The following is a 21,003-nucleotide window of genomic DNA, read 5'->3' as shown; positions in this document are numbered from 1 at the left end:
ACTGCAACTTCTGCCTCCTGGACTTAAGAGATCCTCTCTCCTCAGCCTCCCATGTAACTGTAACTGGGACTATAGGTGCATACCACCACGCCCAGCTATTCTTCTTCTTCTTCTTCTTTTTTTTTGTATATTTTGAAGAGACGGGGTTTTCCATGTTGCCCAGGCTGGTCTTGAACTCCTCAGCTCAAGCAATTGCCTGCCTTGGCCTCCCAAAGTGCTGAGATTACAGGCATGAGCCATCACACCTGGCCAGTGTTCTTTAATTTTTGAATTCTTTTTAATGACGAGGTTGCATTGATTAATTGCCTTTATAATTATAATCAATGAAGTAAGAAACACTGAAAAGTAAATAGTGTTCAAAGATACCCTGTGGTGCCATAAGCAATGTGTTTGGAGAAACTCCTTTCTTCCATCTCTTGCATTCTTTCCCTGTATGCTTCCCCCGCTACCCAGAAACAATGACTAATGACTGTCACTAGGGAAAAGGGCTAGAGAATGGCATGTAGGTGACTTTGTGAGGGCCCAGAATAAGAACTGAATAAAGTGATGCCAATAAAGATGGCTATCTGTGTACTTACAAGTTCTTACTTGTTAGGGAAGGGAGATGCTCTGGCATGCACTATAAGGGATTTGTAATCCTCATCTTTAGAAAACCGGACTCTGTGATGGGATTTAGAAGACAGCAGGTTGAAAGCCACCAATGGAGCAGCATGGTGACAAGGTCTCTGGCCTAGAAATTAAGGTGCCTCAGTTGAGTTATGTCTCTGCCATTTTTGAGCCATATGTCTTTGCGTAACTCATTTAATCCCTCTGAGACTAATTTTCCCACTCCAGGAAAACTGTGTTGCTGCACATAGTCAGCACTCTTAAAATCTCTCGAAATGTCTGTTGAATAAATAATGAACAAACAAATGAGTAGAATGACTTGTCTAAGGTTGCCCTCAGTGTGAGCTGTGCCTGAGCCCACAGGTGTCCGGATGCAGCCTGATGCTCCATCGAGGTTAGCACACCTCCCCCACTCACTCACCGGTCTCAGCACTCTGCACACCTCATGGAGACTCTGCTCCTGGTTCTTCACAGAGCACAGCACCAGGGTGTAGACCAGCATGTCCACAGAGCCATCGGGCACCTGGTGCATGTTCTCCCTGGCAGCTACCACAAAGCGCTCAAACTGCAGGTGTCGGTTCTCTGCAATGCTCTTGATCAAAAACTTCTCAAAGTTGGGGTTGGGGTCAATACAGGTCACCCTGCACCCAGGTGGGTAGTACTTGAAGTTGGCCCCGGTGCCACAGGCCACCTCCAGCAGGGAGAGCTTCTTGGAGGGGCCCACAAACTCCTGCAGGTTGCCGAAGAGCTCCCGCTTCTTGCTTGCCATCTGTTCTTTGTACATCACAGTGAACCTCACCAAGAAGTAGGGGAACCATTTTTGCACATCCAGTTCTACAAGCCCATAAAGTTCAGCAGGTACATGGGAAATGCTAGGATGTCAATGGCCAGCAATGGGGAGGCCCAGGAGACACTGCTGACCAAAGGCAGAGAGAAGTGCCCAGTGGCAAAGGGGATGCCGCTCAGCTGGGGACTGCATTGGTGGTCACACCCGACCCCGAGGATGTGGCTTTCTCCACTAATGCTCTTCAGGCTAGAGCTCGAGGAGAGGAGTCCGAGGTTTAGGCTGAATAGGGCTGGAGATTTATCCAGGTGGGGACTGAAGAGTCAGGGGTCAGAGGGTGAGAGTAATGGTCAGGGAGCCCAAGCTGGAAAGAAAGGTGAAAGGAGGGTGGTGGGTGGGGAGAAAACGGAACAGCCAAGTTCAGGACTGGGGGTGCTGGTGTAGCTGAGGAATCCACCAATGACAGTGAGAGTTATTATCAATGGTCCTGCAGTTTAGGATCTAGAGTGTGACCTCAGGTGTAGGCAAGAGAAAAAGGATGCAGTGAAAGAATTGAGAAGCTCAAGGAACTCAAAGGGTAAGAAGATGCTGGGTGGGTTGTTTGCACTGAGAATGAGGGAGCTCGGGGTGGAGAGGAAGCAGGACCCGGGTGCCAGAGTCCACAGTGAGCATGAAGGGAGTCAGGTCAGGAGGTGGCTGTGGGGCCAGCAGGGATCAGCCTCAAGGGAGAGAGGCAGGAGTAGTGCAGCTGGATCGCAGGAGCCCGCAGGATTTTTAGAATCACAGTGATCTGTGCAATCAATATATAAAGGTTAAAAACTCAATCAGTATATAAAGGATTTTCTTTTCAACCAATAGCATTCCAGTGAATGGTCAATTCACTGGATTAAATGAATTGGTCAATTCCTTTCATCACTTCCCTATTGACAGGCATTTAGAATGTTTCTATTTTTCACAAATATACCACATTCTAATTGGAATTCCAAGATAATGAAAAAATTAATATTTTTTTCTTTATGAGTCAGAGGACGTGTTTTTAGGGGATAGACAATGAGTAACAGTTCTCTAAGTGCAGCAAGGAGCCAAACAGAATGCCTCCTCTCTGGGAAAGGAGGAGTAGGGGCCACAGGGGCAGAGGTGTCTAGGGCAGGTTTAACAGAGCCAGGCAATGTGGAGGACCCGGGGCTGCTTTGAGTTCATAGCTCAGTTCTAGAGCATGAGGGGGGACAGCTAGGAGGGTGGTGGGAAGACAGTGGGGGTGTGCTTGGCTGTGTGTGTGTGACAGAGTGCTACGGAGACAGGAGCCTGCATTTGGGGCAGGCAGATGACCAATGGGGAAAGACTGTGGGATTAACTCGCCTCATGATTCTGCCCGGGATTTCCTAAGGTGGTCTTGGTGAGGCCAACAAAGGCCAGGTGGGGTGGAGACAGAGGCTGGATGGATGGCTGAGCTGTGGGCAGGAATCTTATCTGCAGCCTCTCAGGTTGGCAGCGCTTTGGGAAGCCCTCCAGAGGATGTTTGCGTGTGCCACCTGGCACCGAGTGGGCTCCTAGTGCTGGCCTGTGAATGGAGAGGCAGGAGGAGACTGGCCAGGGCTGGAACGGCCTGGAATGCTTCAGAGAGGGGAGGAGAGGCCAAGGGGTGAATGTCAGGCAGGCCCTGGAATGCGGAAATGTTGCTCAAAGTGGCCCCCCACCCCCAACCCCAGACGTGAGCCTGAAAAGCCCAGAGACCTTTTCTCCTTCCCATTGTCGTCCCCAGTCCTCTCTAGGTATGGAATCTGGGGATTTCATTTTGGGTGAGAAATCCATGGCCCAGGGGGGGCAGTGACACGTCCAGGGCCTCAAGGCAACAGCAGTGCCCTGACAAAGATTTCCCAGCCAGGCTTTAGGGGAGAAGTGGATGCAGGAACTCCTGGTCTGGGTGGGCACAGCCTCCAGAGTGCAGATCCTGTAGGGGGCTGGAGGTGGGGACGGATGAGAGGGCCAGAGGCAGAACTTGTTAGGGGAGGTATGGGAGAGCAGGCGTTGGTGTGAGAGGCAGTGGTAAAAACAGAGTTGAAGATGAGCCCTGAGGGGTGAGAAAGTTGGAGTGTGTGAGTGTGTGTGTGTGTGTGTGCATGTGTGTAAATTAAACAATTGGTCTTTTTTGCCTTCTTGGGCGTTGGGGAAGGAGGGCAGTGAGATTCCTGTGAATGCAAATATCACAGGACCAGGTAATCCGTATGCTCTTCAAGCTACAACCAGGCACAATTCCAGGTCAAATCTCTCTCGGTCTTACGCACACATACGTGCTCCACGGCCGATACCACAGCAGGTCTCCTTGGGCACCCCTCTGCCTCTGGCCTGAGCTGACCCAACACCAATGGCTAGGGTCAGGAGGGGAGGCAGGGAGGGAGGCTGGTGAGCCTCCACTAAGATCACTGAGAAGGGGTGACATTCTTTAGCCTCACTGGAAGTCCTTGTGCTTTAACTGAAATGGCCAACCAGGAAGGACATTCCGTCCCCACCCTCATCTCCCCCAAGGGCTTGGTCTGAGGTGACGAACCTGGCCAGCTTATTGGGAGGGGCTAGAGGTGGGCTAAGGGCAGATGGAAGCCAGGCCTGAGAACAGGGTGTGGCAAGCATGGCTGGCCCTACTGGGAAGTGAGGCCAACACTTAGGCTTTGTCAGGTATTCTGTTCCAGCACGAGGCTTACTCCTCTTGACTGGGTTTGAAACTGCTGGGAATTGTTTGGTGGTGGCTTCACAGGAGAAAGATGATGAGAGCTGAGGGCCTTTAAACAGGAAAATGGTGGGGGGGAGTGGGAGGAGAGATGAGTGCTAACAGAAGCACACGCACTCAGGCAGGCATGAAAATGTGTGCCATTGTGTAGCCACAGCTGTCCCCTCGCCCAGGATGCACGCACAGACCCCCATCTGTGTAAGCAGGCTCAGACATGCGCGTGCATACGCCTGGGAGTGTGAGTACAGCAGAGCCCAGAGGCCTGCAGGCGTGTGCACGCATCCACAAAGTGTACACACATCCACAAAGTGTCACAAATACAAGTGTCCCCTTCCTCTAAAGGGACGCATAAAATAAATGGGCAGGAATATGAGTGGAGGGTCTGGGAGGTGAGGGTCCAGGGTAAGCATTCCCAAGGCCCCTGGGATTCCGAGGCCTACTGGAGTGAGGAGGGGAGGAGCCAGAAGTGCGGTCGTGTCTCTCAGCCTAGTTTCTATGGGAAATGAAGTAGGAGGGAACGCAGCCAGGGAAACTAGCTGGGCCAGGAGGGGTCAGACTCCTGAACAAGTGAGCTGATCTCTCAAGGAGGAGCTGGATCGGTGTGAGGGAGAGTGGTAAGGAATGCCTTTCTGGCTTCAGCAGCCTGGAGGATGGGGGCGTCTGGGCGTTGACTCCTGGGTTGGAACTTTTCAGCCCACCCCTTGCCCCAGTCTCTTGCCACTGGGTCTCTCTGCTCCGGCCTCAGGGATCTCTATGTTCTTCACCCTCTCTCCAGGCATCCTCCTCCAGGAAGCCTTCCCTCACTGAGTCCGTTTCCGATGGGCTGGAACTGCGGTCGCCCGCTGTTCTCTGTGGCCGTCTAGGGATGGCGCCCCTGCCTACTCCGGACCATCCCTGCTTGGACTGAAAGCCTGGGCTTCGGCGGGGCGGGCGGGCGGAGGGCGGCCCCAGGAGGGGCCTGGCAGCAGAGAAAGGTGGCCCGCGGCCAGCCCCGCCCCTACCTGTGGAAGCCCAGCCGCCCGCGCCGGCGGATAAAAGGCGCGGAGTGTCCCCGAGGTCAGCGAGTGCGCGCTCTTCCTCGCCCGCCGCTAGGTCCATCCCGGCCCAGCCACCATGTCCATCCACTTCAGCTCCCCGGTATTCACCTCGCGCTCAGCCACCTTCTCGGGCCGCGGTGCCCAGGTGCGCCTGAGCTCCGCGCGCCCCGGCGGCCTTGGCAGCAGCAGCCTCTACGGCCTGGGCGCCTCGCGGCCGCGCGTGGCGGTGCGCTCTGCCTACGGGGGCCCAGTGGGCGCCGGCATCCGCGAGGTCACCATTAACCAGAGCCTGCTGGCCCCGCTGCGGCTGGACGCCGACCCCTCCCTCCAGCGGGTGCGCCAGGAGGAGCGCGAGCAGATCAAGACCCTCAACAACAAGTTTGCCTCCTTCATCGACAAGGTGAGCGGGACTGGACCTCGCCCCGCCTCGAGCCGCGCTCCAGACCACACCAGCCGCCCTAACTAGCCCTGCCTGCGCGCGGGCCAGGCGCTGGGGAGCACTGCCGCCCTTCTCTCTTTCCGCCAGTGTTGGGGACACGATCTGGGGGTCCTTCCTCCTTCGCATGAACCCCGTGGCTATTTTATCCCCTCGGTTTCCGAGCCCTCCCTTCCAGCAAGCTGCCCAGCTGCCCCTCCCTTTCCTCCCGGAGTACGGGCCTGAGTGCTGTAGGGCTGCCCTCGCTGGCTGCCTGTGGGTCCCCTGGACCAGTTTTGCCTCGGGCTAGGAGTTCCAGAGGCCTAGGCCAGGGGTTCTCTCTCTGGGACCCTTTCCCTGAGAGGGGACCGTGTAGAGTCAGGAATGGAGTTGGATGGCACGCCCTTCCCAGCGGGGGAGACCCAGGCTCTCTCAGATGCTGATGCGGATGCAGGTGCTGGAGATTAGGGCTGCAGTGGGGGAGGTTCCCGCCCCGCCCCGCCCCGCCCCGCCCCCACCTGTCTGGTCCTCCAGCCTCCCTTAGTTGGCAGGAGGAGAGGTTACACCTGCCCTTAAAGACAGCCCAGTTGGGGGCAGGGAGTGGCAGAGAGGGGCTTCGAAAAGGGTCCATTTTGGAGATATTTTTCCTGGCTGTTGGCCTCCGCCACACATGGGGCCTCTAGAGGGGGCGAGGGGCAGACTTGACTGGTGGCTTTGGGAGGAGTGCGGCCAAAGCCAGGAACTCAGGGCTGGCCCTGCTGGGCTGTTCTGGCCAGGGCCCCCTTCCTCAGGCTTAGACCAAGTGTACTCCCACACCCCCCTCCCTCATGGCCTCCTTTCCTTACCATTCACCCAGACCAGTCTTTTAGATTTCGTAGGGGCCTCCCCAAGCTGCTCCAGGCCCAGGTTCCCCCACGTGTTGAGCTGCACCGTCTTACTCTCTGTGGTCCCCAGGGCCTGGGGCCCTGAGCTGCTGGTTTTGCAGAGGCATCTGTTGCCTCCCACCTCCAGTCATACCACCTATTCCTTAAGGGCCTTTGTGGGCTCCAGGCTGGGGTCATTTTACCATGGATTGACTGAGGCCTTGCTGGAGAAAGGGGAAGGAAAGAAAGGATACTGAGGAAGGAAGAGAAGAGGTCCCAGACAGAAGGGAGGGCTGGGCCTGGTCGTCCTCATGATCCATTGACAGGAAGAGGTGGCCCTTCAGAGAGGGAGGTGGAGAACACCACCTGTAATGTGATGGGGAGTGGAGAGGAGGCCCTGGAGCACATTCGTCGAGAGTCAACCACGGGGCACATCCGTGCACCAGGCAGACCTGCTTCCTGGATCACTCTGTAGGACACTTGATTTGGAGTCCAAAGGGAGAGGGCTGGAAGCCCCAGGCAGGGAAACAGCCAGGGGGAGCATGGCTCTGCTAAGTGGCTAAAGACGATGCTCCTCAATCCCGCTATGGGTGGCACGCTCCGGCTCCTCTTGAGTTTCCTCCTTCTCGCCCTTTCTAGGTGCGGTTTCTGGAGCAGCAGAACAAGCTGCTGGAGACCAAGTGGACGCTGCTGCAGGAGCAGAAGTCGGCCAAGAGCAGCCGCCTCCCAGACATCTTTGAGGCCCTGATTGCTGGCCTTCGGGGGCAGCTCGAGGCGCTGCAGGTGGATGGGGGCCGCCTGGAGGCGGAGCTGCGGAGCATGCAGGATGTGGTGGAGGACTTCAAGAATAAGTAATGCCCCCTATGCCACATGCGAAGACCCCTGCCCCGGGCCAATGTGACCCTCATCCGCTGACCCTGTGCAAGTCTCCCTGCTTCAGGAATCAGCATGCAGCTGCTCAGTCCAATAACTCCCTGAGGGGCCAGTCTTGACCAACACATTTCCTGCCTTTCCTCTCTCCTCTTTGTCCCTGGGGGCTGTTTCCAAATTATTCTGGTCTTTTCCCCTGACTCAGTCCCAGTGAAATGTCTCAGCCCAGCCCTGACCTGCACTGTCTGCTTTGGGTGCCTGACCAAGGCCCCGAGAGAGAATAGGGCAGAAAGTGTCTTCTGACAGGGGTGCTTCAGAACTGGTATGACCTTCACAGATTATTTTAAAGCAACTCTCTTTTGTTCAGGGGAGGAATTAGAGACCAGAGAAGTTTAGGGACTTGGTTGAGCTCACACAGCAAAGGTCACTGGGAGAGCTGGGACTCGAATTTTAGGTCCCTGACTCCTAGGAGGGGACACAGAGCCAATTTGGGAAGGGAAGATTCGGGGAGGGAAAATGGTCATTGTGAGCCATGGGAGGGCCGCAGAGGCTGAGGGTGGGTGTGGTCATGGCAGGAGCCAGAAGGAGGCCCAGGAAGGCTGGGACTGGGGCTTTTGAGGACAGGCCTTTCTGCCCTCTTTTCTCATTGAATAGAAACAAAAGCCTGAAGCTCAGGCTGGGCCCCACCCTGGCACACCTGAGGGGCACTGGGGCAGTGAGTGAGTTCTGTCCCCTGCCTGTGGCTGTGTGACTAAGCAGGACCAAGTACTTTGGCTCTGACTGGAGGACAGCAAACAAGGTCTCTGTGGAGTGCCCCCCCCACCACACTCCCACTTCCCTAGGGCAAAAGTCAACAGGATTAGTCCCATAGCAGATGGAACCAGACAGGTGCAGAGTAGGGAAGGCGTGGGGCCACCATTCAGCCCCTGTTGTCAGGACTAACACGTGTGTGCATGTGTGTGTGCACACCTGCTGCCCACCCCCATACTCCCCCCACCCCAAACCCTCAGTGCACCTTCCTGTGGAGCCAGCCTGAGATCCAGGCTGGGACTGAAAGAGGAACTGGAAGGGAGTCCAGGGAAGGGGTACAGGGAGGGTCCCTGTGTGCAGCTGCTCAGAGAGTTCCGATCTGTGCACCCTCTGGACCTGGCCGTGCACTGCCAAGGCAGGGGTGGACAGGAAGCCTTGCAGATATTTCTCCAGCTTCTATAGAACTTGAGGAAGTGCAACTTTGAGGGTACGGGCACCTCCCACCCTGAGTCTGGGCTCCTGAAGGGGCTTGGCCTACCTGGATGTCCTGCCCTCCACCCCAGGTTGTCCCCACTGCTCCCAGCAGCTCTTGGAACTCTTGTTTCCAACACCCTTTTTTGAGTCTCAGCATAAACATTAGATTAAGCCAATGTGGTCTCTTCCTCTGTGCCTTGTTTGCCCAGGTCCTCCTAAGGGCCAGGAGTGGCTCCTTGGGAGGAAGAGTGATGGGAGCTACGGGAGGAAGGATGGGGACTGGATCATCTAGGCGGGACCTGGTTCTTTCAGGACTTTGTGTATCCCTCATCCTGATTCTACAGGATTCCTCCCCTTCAGACTCCTTCTTTGCCCCCAAGGGGTGGGATTAGGTAGTGATTAGGGTATGGCTGGAGTCAGCTGCCAGGGTTCAAGTCTGGTCACTTGGCAGCTTAGTGACCTGGGCAGATTACGCTGCCTCTCTGTGTCTCTGTTCCCTTCTCTGATAATCACAGTACCATTGTTATAGGTTTGCTGTGAGGATGAAATGAGCTCATGCACAAGAAGCACATAATGATGCACACCTTGTAGAACACAGTCTCATGCGTATGGCTGTTATTATTTGCTTTTTTTCTCCCGGGACATGCAGCTTTTGTGCTGTCATTCACATGTTTCCTATGTGCCCCACCAACAACCCCCCATGCCAAGACTCAAAGCCGTAGGAATGGCCGTGTGGAAGTCAGGGAAATTTGGTTTTGTAGTTGACACCTGTTTTTTCAGGTGTGTCTTTAAAGAGTAGGGGAAGGGAGGCAGGGCAGATTTCACAGCTGCATATGGCAGGGGGAGTATGGAGGCAAAGCTGCATCAACACCAGGCACTCCTCTACTGCAGGTACGAAGATGAAATTAACCGCCGCGCAGCTGCTGAGAATGAGTTTGTGGTGCTGAAGAAGGTGAGTGGGGAAGACAGGCTGGAGGAGGGTTGTTTGAAAACATATGGAACAAAGGACCACAGGATCCTCTCACCTGATCAGCCCATGGGGACCTCTGGCCATACCTGCCTGAGCTGTCCAAGAGGAAGTCTGCACAGCCTGTCCTTTGGGTGCATGTACGTGTGTGTGTGTGTGTGTGTGTGTGTGTGGTGACTGATTAGACTCATTTCTAGGCCTCTAGGGGTTAGAACTAAGAGCAAAGGATGGAGGTTATAGAGGGAGATTTCAACACTGAACAAGGAAGTGCTCTATTCAAGCCAGAACATTTTCATCACAAAGGTGTTGCTTGGCTGGCCTGAAATGTTTGCTGAATGAATGCAATGAGCTGCCTCGAGCCAGCATGAGCTCTCTGTTCCTGGAGATGTGCAAGCTTGGAAGGCCTTAGAAGTATCTTAGGGGTCTTGTCTACATGCCCTTTAAGATTCTCTTCAATACACTGAGCAGTTGGTGTTCCAGGCCAAACCACAGAATTGCAACTTGCCCCTGGGAGCTGGGCCCTTGGAGATTCAGGAATGAGTAAAAGTGAGGCCTGTCCATAGGAGTTTAACCTCGGGAAAGTGCAGCTGGAAGACGCTCAGACACCATCTTCACCTGGCGTGTTATCTGAGGCCTGCCTGCATCGTAGTTACCATGCTGCAAATTAGACACATAGCCTGGAGATTTTCCATCTCTGGGAGCGGGGCTGGGAATCTGAATAACTTTGTGTTCTGCTACTGACTGATGAAAAGTTGAGCTGCCAGAGTTGAAGTGATTTGTTCCAGGTCACACGGTTAGTAGGTGGAGCTAATGGTGTTAAAACCATCTAGGTCTTTAGGAACTGGTCAAGTGCTAGGTTGGGGCTTCAGTTGCTCTGGGATACCAGTGCTGATGCCCGCCATGCAGTCTGGAGGGTCAGCAGGGCAAGCTTCCTGCTGTGACCATGTCCGGCAGCTGTAGAAACTGTTTCTGGGTAGGGCGGTAGTGTTTGGCCTGTGGGTTGGACAGGGCAGGCCTGCTCCCACCCCTACTAAATGTTCCCTGTACTGAGGACATGGTCTCCCTCTGCCCCATCTTGCCCCAACCCCCAGGATGTGGATGCTGCCTACATGGGCAAGGTGGAGCTGGAGGCCAAGGTGGATGCCCTGAATGATGAGATCAACTTCCTCAGGACCCTCAATGAGACGGTGAGGACCACGGGGCTGGGTGACATGTCTTATCCCACCCATTCTAACCAGGGAGCCATCTGGTCCAGCCCCCCGCCTCTGGGTCAGTCCAGATATGTGTCAGTGTGAGAGAAACAAACTCACCCGTCCAAACCCAAAGAATGGACTCAGAGACCTGGAGAACAGCGAAAGTGAGATTTTAATGACAGTCTTGCAAGACGGGTGTCTGATGGGCAGGCAGGCCCAGCACAGCCACAACAAGCAATTTATCCCCTAGTGCACAGGTCCCTCCCTCAGTTCCTCACAGGCTGAGTACTACAGGGTCACAGTCTTCCTGGATGTCGCCTATTGGTTGTTGGGTCGGGGCTTTAGGTTTTTTTTTTTAGGTTGTCTTGCTGCGTTTTGTTGCAGCCCACAATGCGTTGCAATCCTAGTCAGCTCAAGGGCTCTTAAAGTATTTGACTTATGACCTAAGTAGCTGGGCAGGCTGATAAGAACGGACAAAGTGAGCCATTTTGCAGGCTAGTAAAACTTCATCTTAGACTAAACTTCTTTGGTTCAGGTGAGGGCAAGAGAAGCTGGGGGGCTGACAAGCAGGCATTGGCTATTCAAGCAGAGGGCTAGTATATCCTATTTCTTCTGTAGTTTGCTGACCTAAGCCAATTTAAGGCACTTTGTCTTGGAAATGGACCATTATATACATTATTTCCTTCATCAGGGGTTGGGAGGATTTATCCTGCCCTTTATCCCTTCTGGACTCAGGAATTCAGGATGGGCTAAGGATTTGGGAGGAGGTGGGGGTGAGTCAATCAGGATTGACCTTGGAGAGACATGGGATGATCACAGCATTTCTAAGGAAGGGGGATTGGGTGGGACTGGAAGGAACCAGGAGGAGGTCAGGGGACTCCAGGCTGTGACAGGGCTCAAAGGTGGGCTAGGTGGGGCCAGCAGGGGAGCCCAAGTCAGGAGAGACTGGATTGCCTGAGCGTTTACTCCCAGAGGGACTGGGTGGGTAGCTGCCTGCCAACTTACCACTCTAATGTCCTCCCTTCCTTTCTCATTCTCTCCCTCTCACCCTTGTTCTCCGGGGTTTCCAGCTCTTTTTCTTCAAAAGGATTTAAAAATCTCTCCACTCTCATCAATGTGAGTCTCTGGCCTTAGGCAGAAGGTAGGGTGGCCAGTCACCTGGCAGAGGCTAGGCTGGGCATAATTAGCTTGTGAGGTTAATTACAAACCAGTTCTTCAGTCTAGTCTTTGCCTGAACGTCCAGTCTCCACCAGCCCCTCAGAGCAAATGTCCACACATGTGTTAATTTCAGGGGACGTTTCTTTGAGGCTTGCTTCAGGCAATCTCAGGTCTTCCTGGGTCTATCACATGGTTTATTTATGTGTAAACACACGTGTACACACACACACACACACACACACACTATATATATATATAAAGTTGTTTTCTTTTTATGGTGAAAGTTTAGTTTATTTATGTGTAAACACACCTGTGTGTATATATATAAAGTTGTTTTCATGGTGGAAGTAATACATACTCATTGCAAAACAACCAAAAAATTAAGTAAACCGTAAATTGAAAATGGATTACTTGGCCGGGCGCTGTGGCTTATGCCTGTAATCCCAGTAGTTTGGGAGGCTGAGGTGAGCGGATCACCTGAGGTCAGCAGTTGGAGACCAGCCTGGCCAACATGGTGAAACCCTGTGTCTACTAAAAATACAAAAATTAGCCAGGCATGGTGGCGGGTGCCTGTAATCCCAGCTACATGGGAGGCTGAGACAGGAGAATTGGCTGAACCTGGAAGGCGGAGGTTGCAGTGAGCCAAGATTGTGCCACTGCACTCCAGCCTAGGTGACAGAGCAAAAACTCTGTTTCAAAAAAAAGAAAAAAAAGAAAATGGATTACTTATACCCAATGTTACCATCTTTGTGTCTATCTTTCCAGACTTTTCTGTGCTTACATATACATAAAGATATAGAAATATACATTTTCAATAAAAATAGCATGATGCTTTGTTTTTATTTTTATTATTATACTTTAAGTTCTAGGGTACATGTGCACAACGTGCAGGTTTGATACATAGGCATACATGTGCCATGTTGGTGTGCTGCACCCATCAACTCGTCATTTACATTAGGTATTTCTCCCAATGCTATCACTCCCCCCTCCCTCCACTCCCCCACAGGCCCCGGTGTGTGATGTTACCCGCCCTGTGCCCAAGTGATCTCATCGTTCAATTCCCACCTACGAGTGAGAACGCATCATGCTTTTTTTAATGCAACAGTACACCATGGGCATATTCCCCGCAGGTAGTTGGAGCCGTGTCATCAGTGTACAGACTGCAGAATATTCTGCAGCACGGTGGAATATGATAATTTCATCCATTCCCCATGGCCTCCCTCACAATACAGCTCGTGCACCTACAGAACCTCACAGTGAGAAGTCAGCACAGTGCACCACACTGTCCCTTTCCTTATCCCCTTTAACCGTGACAGATTCTCATTTGAGACACTGCTAATGGGCCCTCAGGGAGCCAAGGGTGGGCAGAATGAAGTAACTTAATGTGTGCTGGGTCTGGGCCCCCTTGCTGCCTGGTGACTCAGCCCACTCCCAGCTGTTCTCTCTTTTCTTTCCTTTGTAAGTGGGGAATCCCAGGGTGGGCATGGGCATAGGATCCTGCCCTAAGTCCTGATGTCCCATCTGGTCCCTACAGGAGTTGACAGAGCTGCAGTCCCAGATCTCGGACACGTCTGTGGTGCTGTCCATGGACAACAGTCGCTCCCTGGACCTGGACGGCATCATCGCTGAGGTCAAGGCGCAGTATGAGGAGATGGCCAAATGCAGCCGGGCTGAGGCTGAGGCCTGGTACCAGACCAAGGTGTGAGGCCACCAGGGGCATACTTCCTCCTGCCAGGGTCCTTGGTGGCAGCTTCCCTTACTCCTCAACTTGTCTCAAGCCTTCAGGGCCTGGGTCCCACTGTTCTGGCAGGTACCAGTGGTTTAAGTCTGTGGTGCTCTGCCCTGGAGAAAATCCCAAGATGGGAGGACAGGGCAGAGGAAATAGATGTGGATTAATCATTATAATAGCTAAAATATGGCAAGTACTTACGCAGTACTAGGTAATTTTCAAATGTTTTGCCATTATTGACTCATGTAATCCACAGAACAGCCCTATTAGATAGGCATCATTATTACCCCCATTTTGTTTTATTTAATTTAATTTATTTTAGTTTTAGTTTTTGAGATGGAGTCTTGCTCTGTCACCCAGGCTGGAGTGCAGTGGTGCGATCTTGGCTCACTGCAACCTTTGCCTCCCTGGTTCATGTGATCCTCGTGTCTCAGCCTCTTGAGTAGCTGGGACTACAGGTGTGCACCACCATGCCTGGCTAATTTTTTTTGTATTTTGAGTAGAGATGAGGTTCCACCATTTTGGCCAGGCTGGTCTGAAACTCCTGACCTCAGGTGATCCACCTGCCTCGGCCTCCCAAAGTTCCGGGATTACAGGCGTGAGACACCGCATCCAGCCTATTACCCCCATTTAAAGATGAGGAAATTGAGGCACAGAGAGGTTAAGTAATTTGCCTAACTGCATACAGCTAGTAGATGGAAGAGCAGGGACTGGATCCTGAATGCAAGGGCCCTAGACCTGGGAGGCTTAATCATCACATCTACTTCATGGTGGCAGGACAGTTGATGGTGCAGGCAGGAGCTGAGGGAGCAGGAGTGGGTGCTGGGGTGAACCAGTGTTCCTGAAGAAGGGATCCCGAGGCAAGGATTGAGAGAGTCTGCCCCTGCAGAGATAGGGAGTCATTCGTGGTGCCTGGGTGAGAACACAAGTATGCCAACGAGGAGACCTGGGTTCAGGCCCTCGTTCCACCACTGATTGGCTGTGTGATCCCTGGGTGGTGCTTTCTCTTCTCCGAGACTCACTCTCCTCACCTGTGAAATGGGTGTTCTGGGTGTTGAACAGGTGAGAATCTCAAACTCTCAGTGATTCTCCAGCAGAAGGGCATGGTGGGAGTGGAAGAGCCCTGGGGTCCATGGGGATGGGCCTGCGGAGCCTTGTCTGTCCCTCCCTGCCTGACTTGGAGGAGAACGAATCCCTTCCTCACACTGCTATCTGGTCTCCTGGCATCGGGCAAAAGTTGATGGGAGTCAGATGGTCCTTCCCTGAAAATATAAGTTGGGAGGGGCCTTGGGTGGGGAGAGGGATGAGTTACCTGTACTCACTGCCCACCTCTCTGCCATAACTCTCTGTATGGCCCCTCCAGTTTGAGACCCTCCAGGCCCAGGCTGGGAAGCATGGGGATGACCTCCGGAATACCCGGAATGAGATTTCAGAGATGAACCGGGCCATCCAGAGGCTGCAGGCTGAGATCGACAACATCAAGAACCAGGTGGGACAAGCCCTCCTGGCTCCCCCTGCTACTTGGGGCATGCAGGGGTGGCCAGCTGAGGCCAAACTCAGGATGCGGAGCAGGAGGTTCCCCTCTCCCGGCCAAAGCTGGTGCCACTGTCTCAGACCCCCTTGTGAGATCTCCAGGACAGAATGTTCTTGGCCAGGTCCTGGCATGGGCTGATGGGAGAAGGGTCCTGGATGTGCACAGATCCTGTGGAGGGAGACTCAGGCTGGCTGGCTAGAGGAAAGCCACCACCGCTTCCACATTGATACTGAGCACTCTGTTTGCACCTGGTTCTGGGTGCAGGGCGCTGTCCCTGGGAGCTCATCGTTCATTGCAGGGACAGAGGACAGCAGAAGACCTTGTAATGGCTCACATGGCCCTTTCCCACTCCAACCTCACTTTCCACGACTCCCCTCACTCTGCTCTGGCCATGCTAACCTGCTTCCGGCATCTTGCATTTGCCAAGAATGGTCATGCTTCAGGGCCTTTGCACTTGGCGTTGCCTCCCCCTGGAATGTGGTTCTCCCAGCTCTGTCCATGGTTGTTGTTTTCTCCTCCCTGGGGTTTAGGAAAAGACCCCTTCTCAGAGACGGCACCCTCAAACACCAGCCCCTCTCTCGGCAGCCTGTCTGAAGTTCTTTGAAGCCCCTGTCACTCTCTGAAATGTTCTGTCTTATTCATTAAGTGATTGATGGTCCCTACCTCCACTGGAATATAACAGATGCCTGGAGAGCAGGGACCCTGTCTGTCTGGTTCACCGCTCCTCTCTTCCAGCACCTGGCACATGGCAGGGGCACGGGTCTCAGACGAGAGACTGCCTGGGAGGATGAGCTTTGCTGGAAGCTGGGAGTGGAGGTGTTGATGAGGGAAGGGCCCCCAGCCCTGGCTGAGTAGGGTGTGGCCAGGGTAGCTCAGCCTGTGCAGGTGTCTGCAGTGGAGAGAGGGGGAGGGCGACACATGTGGAAGCTTCGGAAAGCTGATTTCCAGATGAGCTGTGGGTGGTGGGGGGATGTGGGAGTGATTTACCCAGAAATGTCTTCCCCTTGGAGCCCTGTGGGCCTGTTTACAGGAGGGCGGAGGCTGCCTTGTGGCACAGAGGTAGGGCCATGAGTCACCCCATGAAGTGGGCCAGCTTCCAGGCCAGGAGGGGAAGCACAGAATAACAAATAGTGGTTTCCCAAACCCTGCAGCCTCTACCACATCCGGTTCTCCTCTCACATGACAGGGCAGATCCAGGCCTATAGCTGGGTGTCTACCACCACTGGGGAGCTACAAGGGGTCTCCAGAGGCAGTGGGGATGGCCTTGGCTCTGGGGGCACCAGTGTGACAGGGCAGGGCACTGAGCTGTGGCCGAGGGGCAGAGTGGCAGAGGGCCTCCTGGGGAATGCTGTCTCTGGCAGAGAGGCAGGCTGCCTCCACTGAGGGAAGAGGATGTGAGGATAGACAATGGCCAGTAAGAAGGGAGAGAAGTCCTTGCCCAGCGGAAAGGGATGGTGGCTTTCTGAGCTAAACAAGATGAGGCCTGGGACTATTCAGGCTCCTGGCAGTGGGGGCTGAGCCCAAAGCAGAGGGCACTGTAAGGCCAGGGAAAAAGTGGCAGCTGCTCCAGGCAGGCACAGGTCTGGAACCAGAGCATCCCTGACCAAACCTGGGGACTGTGAGTCATGCATCTCATGGCATCTGGGGGCATCTAGGAGGGTCTCTCTGCTCCAGGCCCTCCTATTCTGGGCCTGCTCTCAACTGGTTCCTATTTTATAGGTGGTTTCTGGTCTTTGTCAGCTGCCTGACATCTGGGGACTCAATTAAGATCCCATGGTCTTAGAGCTCCTGCAGCTGGGGGCTGGGGCTGGGGGACTGGGGGTTTGAAAATCATAATAGCATTCATTAAAAATGATCACAATAGCATTTATTAAGCATTTGCTGTGTGCTAGACATTATGCCACAGACATCTTGTATATTATCTCATTTCATCCTCAAAATCTCCTGATGGAGGTAAACACTGTGATTATTGTTCTCTTAGAAAAGCGGGGACTTTGGCTTAGCAGGGTTGATTCATCCATGGCCACATAGCTAGTAAGTGGCAGAGCCAGAACTGGAACATAGGCATTGGATATCGAAACCTATGTGTTTAACCCTTGGGATTCTCTGGTGCTTAGGGGAGTAGGTGGTGCCAATGAAGCCACCTTAAGCTAGTTGCCCGGGTGCTCACGGCAGGATGGGCAGGCAGGAAGGCAGACTGGTGAGCCCCAGCTTACAGCTGCACTGCTGCCCACAGCGTGCCAAGTTGGAGGCCGCCATTGCTGAGGCTGAGGAGCGTGGGGAGCTGGCACTCAAGGATGCTCGTGCCAAGCAGGAGGAGCTGGAAGCCGCCCTGCAGCGGGCCAAGCAGGATATGGCACGGCAGCTGCGTGAGTACCAGGAACTCATGAGCGTGAAGCTGGCCCTGGACATCGAGATCGCCACATACCGCAAGCTGCTGGAGGGCGAGGAGAGCCGGTGAGGATAAAGAAGCTGGAAAGGGGACGCTTCTAGGGCTCTGTGGGGTCTGGGGCTTGACATTCATCCATTTACAAGCATTTCCTGTATGCCCCTCCTCTGCAGGGCACTGGGTGTGGGGATGCAGGGAACACAGAGCTGATGCTTGCCTCTTTGCCTTCAATGAGATGACCTTCTAGAAGGAAAGACCATGGAGTGTGAAGCTCAGTGGGCAGGTTGAAATGACAACAGTCCCTTTGTGTGTGCGGCTTCTTAGGGTTATCATATTTGATCCTCAGCACACATTCAGGTATTCAGGTCAGAGATGATTGATTCCTTAGTCTCCAGAGGGGAAAGCTGTGGTTGTTTCATTAATTGACGGAACAGGGCCAGAGTGCAGTCAGGGTGTGCTGATTCCTGCTCCAAGGATCTTCCAGGACGCCAGGCTGCTTCTCACTACAGAACTAAGTGCTACATCATGTGGTGTTAACTGACTGTGGTGGAGGGGGATCATTGTGTTTGTCCCCAGAGATATTTGCAGACTCACTTGCAGTCAGAGAGGAGGCTGAAATAGGGGAGTCTGATAGCACATTCTTCATGAACCGCACGCCACCTCTGTCTATGCAGCTGGGCCTTCATGTGCATATTGTTGGGTTCGAACTCACCCTCTTCATTCTTGGCTTGTTATAAGACACCATGGCAACAGAGAACACACAGGACATGTTTCTGCCCTCAGGGAGGTTGCAGAGGGTGGAGGAGACAAAACATCCATAAAGGAAACCCCCAGAGACCAGTAACTTACATTTGTAAAATGCTGAGTGTATACAAGAACCTTTTCTTTTCTGAGTATTATTTCTGAGGGGCCAGAGAGAGACATGATGGAGGGTGAATGGAGCAGCAAGGAAGGGATTGGGGAGTGAAGGGGTGCTAGGGCCGAGGGCCTGGGTGCTGGGAGGAGGAGAGGAGACACAGGGCCGCAGGGTATGAGTAGGAGGCGGAGAGGAGGAGGAAGGGGCTTTGCCCCTGCTGCTGACCCGCCTTCTGCCGGGTTAGCACCCAGTCTTCTTTGTGGGAAGAAGAATTGAACACCAAAGGTCTCTGGGATCACAGAAGCTGATCTGGGCACAGGAAGCTCCAGCCAAGATGCCTCTCTCTGCTTCTGCCTCTCCCACAGGCACGGGGCCCCCACATTCTCTAGAACCCATACCCTGGGCCTTCTGTTGTCATAGAAGTCAGATTTGGGGGACTTTTAGAGTGGTACCTGATCTGGCTTCCTCCCATGGGAAGAAAAGGGGACTGAAGCTCAGAAATGGTCAGTAGTGTGCCCAAGGTCACACAGCACGCAGAGACATCCTCTTCCGAAAGCTTAATCTCAGTCTGAGCTGCTATAAGCAGGCTTAGATCCGGTACTCTGAGAGGATATGGTCCCCCCAACCCTAGGGGGATATGGAGGTAGATACCTTGCTTTTATCCCTTAACCTATCAGAGTTGTGGTCCAGAAACTCATTCAAACTGGGAGGCCTACTTTAAGAATACAAAGTTACCAAAAAAACCCCCACTTACTTAGAATGAGAAAAGTCACACAGATCACTAGAGCCTTGGACATTCAGGCCTCTTCCGTCTGAGTTCTTTAGGCATCGTACCAGAAATTCTTCGAGTTGCTGCCTGACTGCAACCTGGCTCCCTCTCCCCACCCACAAGTGCCAGCAACTCCCACCACCAGCAGGGGCCATTTAAGCAAGCGCCCTGGAAGCTTTCAGCAAACCTCTCTCTTTCCCTCAGCCTTTGCTCTGCCGGATTCCTGGGCTTGGGGCCACAGAGGCCAGCGAGGCTCCCTTCATTCCCTCCACCAAAGTGAGGTCTTCCCTGCCCCCACAGAGCAAACTGATCCCCAAGGCCAAGGGCTTGGCGACAATGGGACTGTGAGTCACAAAACAAACATAGCCAGCTGTCTCGAATGGATTTTTAATTTCTACTGCAAGACCTGTTTCAGCCCCACTGGCTGCTTAAAGCCACCCCCACTCCCTGCTCCTTCCTTAGTCCTGGCTGGAGCCCCATTCAATCAGTCAATGATTCACTAACTATTTTGACATATATTAAGCAATGACTTCTCCAGGCCTCATACTGGGGATAAAAGTATCAATAGACCACAGACACCTTTAGGATTTTTTATGATATGGTGAGGAAAGGCAGCCATCTACATAAATAACACACGCAGCTACCATTCACCGAATCCCAGGTGCTCAGGGCTTAAGACAGACTATATCATTTAACCCTCACAAACAAGCCCATGAATTTGGTCCTGTAGTTGGGCCCAAGGCATAGGTGGGAAATGGAGGCCCTGAGATATTGCTTGGGGTCAGGTGGCCAGTGGATAGAAGCACCAAGGTGAACACTCCCTTCCTGCATGCCTCCTCGCTGCTTTTACAAGTCTGAAGGCAGGCTGGAAGTGTGGGGCAAGAAGGAAAAATCAGTGATCCTGCTTGGGGCCTGGAAGGAGAGAGGGCTGAGAGCACTTCCCTCCCACTCTAGGAAAGAGCCATCCTCACTGTCTGTCCTCTGCCCCCAGGTTGGCCGGAGATGGAGTGGGAGCCGTGAATATCTGTAAGTCCTTGGCTGCGGCCCGTGGGAAGCATCCCTTGTGCTGTTTAGATGGGGCTCGGTCTAGAGAATGGCAGACTGGCCCAGGGCCCTGCTGGAGGGGCCAAGTGCCTCCTTCCTTTCTACAGGGATTGGCAGGTCCCCTGGAGCACATACCTCCAGGCTCAATGGCCTGGGAAGCAGTACAAGAGGGCAGGGTGGGGCCAGGAGCACCTGGGGAGCAGCCCTACCCCTGTCAGACGCTCCTTCTGGGTTGGCCCACGGAGTGGGGGGGCAGGGGTGAGGGAGAGGGGCAGCTGGGGCAGGAGGGTGGGGTGCAGTGAAGGGATGGGGTCCCTGGTAGGGAGCCTCACGCTGAAGAGAGCCCTTCTCTTTTCTCTCCCAGCTGTGGTGAATTCCACTGGTGGCAGTAGCAGTGGCGGTGGCATTGGGCTGACCCTCGGGGGAACCATGGGCAGCAATGCCCTGAGCTTCTCCAGCAGTGCGGGTCCTGGGCCGCTGAAGGCTTATTCCATCAGGACCACATCCGCCAGTCGCAGGAGTGCCCGCAACTGAGCCGCCTCCCACCACTCCATTCCCCCGCCCACCGCCCACAGTCACAAGAAGATTCCCATCCCTGCCTCCCATGCCTGGTCCCAAGACCGTGAGACAGTCTGGAAAGTGATGTCAGAATAGCTTCCAATAAAGCAGCCTCATTCTGAGGCCTGAGTGATCCACGTGCCTGGTATCCTGGCTTCATGAGGCTGGGCAGGGGGAAAGACAGGACTAGAGAAGGCAGGGTCTCCCTGGTGACTAGGAAGCCTTTTGTGCAGGAGACTGAGAAGGCACATGGTGGGATGGGGCGCTGCTCTAAGGAGCAGG

The 21,003-nt window shown here is 53.8% G+C and overlaps 2 protein-coding genes and 1 long non-coding RNA gene across 3 annotated transcripts; 1 reads left to right on the top strand and 2 right to left on the bottom strand.

The window, feature by feature from the left end:
- Nucleotides 1-645: 645 nt before the first annotated feature.
- LOC100603798 (methyltransferase-like protein 7A) lies at nucleotides 646-5,213 on the bottom strand. The gene is given in 5 exon segments (XM_030822799.1): nucleotides 646-660; nucleotides 1,028-1,422; nucleotides 1,425-1,705; nucleotides 4,300-4,345; nucleotides 5,117-5,213. Coding segments are annotated over 5 exon segments (834 nt in total).
- Nucleotides 5,175-20,862, top strand: KRT7 (keratin 7). The gene is made up of 9 exons (XM_030822616.1): nucleotides 5,175-5,552; nucleotides 7,070-7,281; nucleotides 9,416-9,476; nucleotides 10,583-10,678; nucleotides 13,377-13,541; nucleotides 14,935-15,060; nucleotides 17,342-17,562; nucleotides 20,111-20,145; nucleotides 20,528-20,862. The coding sequence occupies exons 1-9, from the start codon at nucleotides 5,229-5,231 to the stop codon at nucleotides 20,695-20,697; spliced, it is 1,410 nt and encodes a 469-aa protein (XP_030678476.1). The 5' UTR covers nucleotides 5,175-5,228; the 3' UTR covers nucleotides 20,698-20,862.
- Nucleotides 16,956-19,376, bottom strand: LOC115837260. Its single transcript, XR_004032313.1, has 2 exons — nucleotides 19,105-19,376; nucleotides 16,956-18,396 (listed from the first exon to the last, which is right to left on the bottom strand). It is a non-coding gene; the product is annotated as an uncharacterized LOC115837260 (long non-coding RNA).
- Nucleotides 20,863-21,003: the final 141 nt, after the last annotated feature.

Source organism: Nomascus leucogenys, chromosome 11, assembly GCF_006542625.1.
Source record: "Nomascus leucogenys isolate Asia chromosome 11, Asia_NLE_v1, whole genome shotgun sequence".
Taxonomy (NCBI): Eukaryota; Metazoa; Chordata; class Mammalia; order Primates; family Hylobatidae; genus Nomascus; species Nomascus leucogenys.
This window is presented reverse-complemented; position numbering and strand designations above follow the sequence as displayed.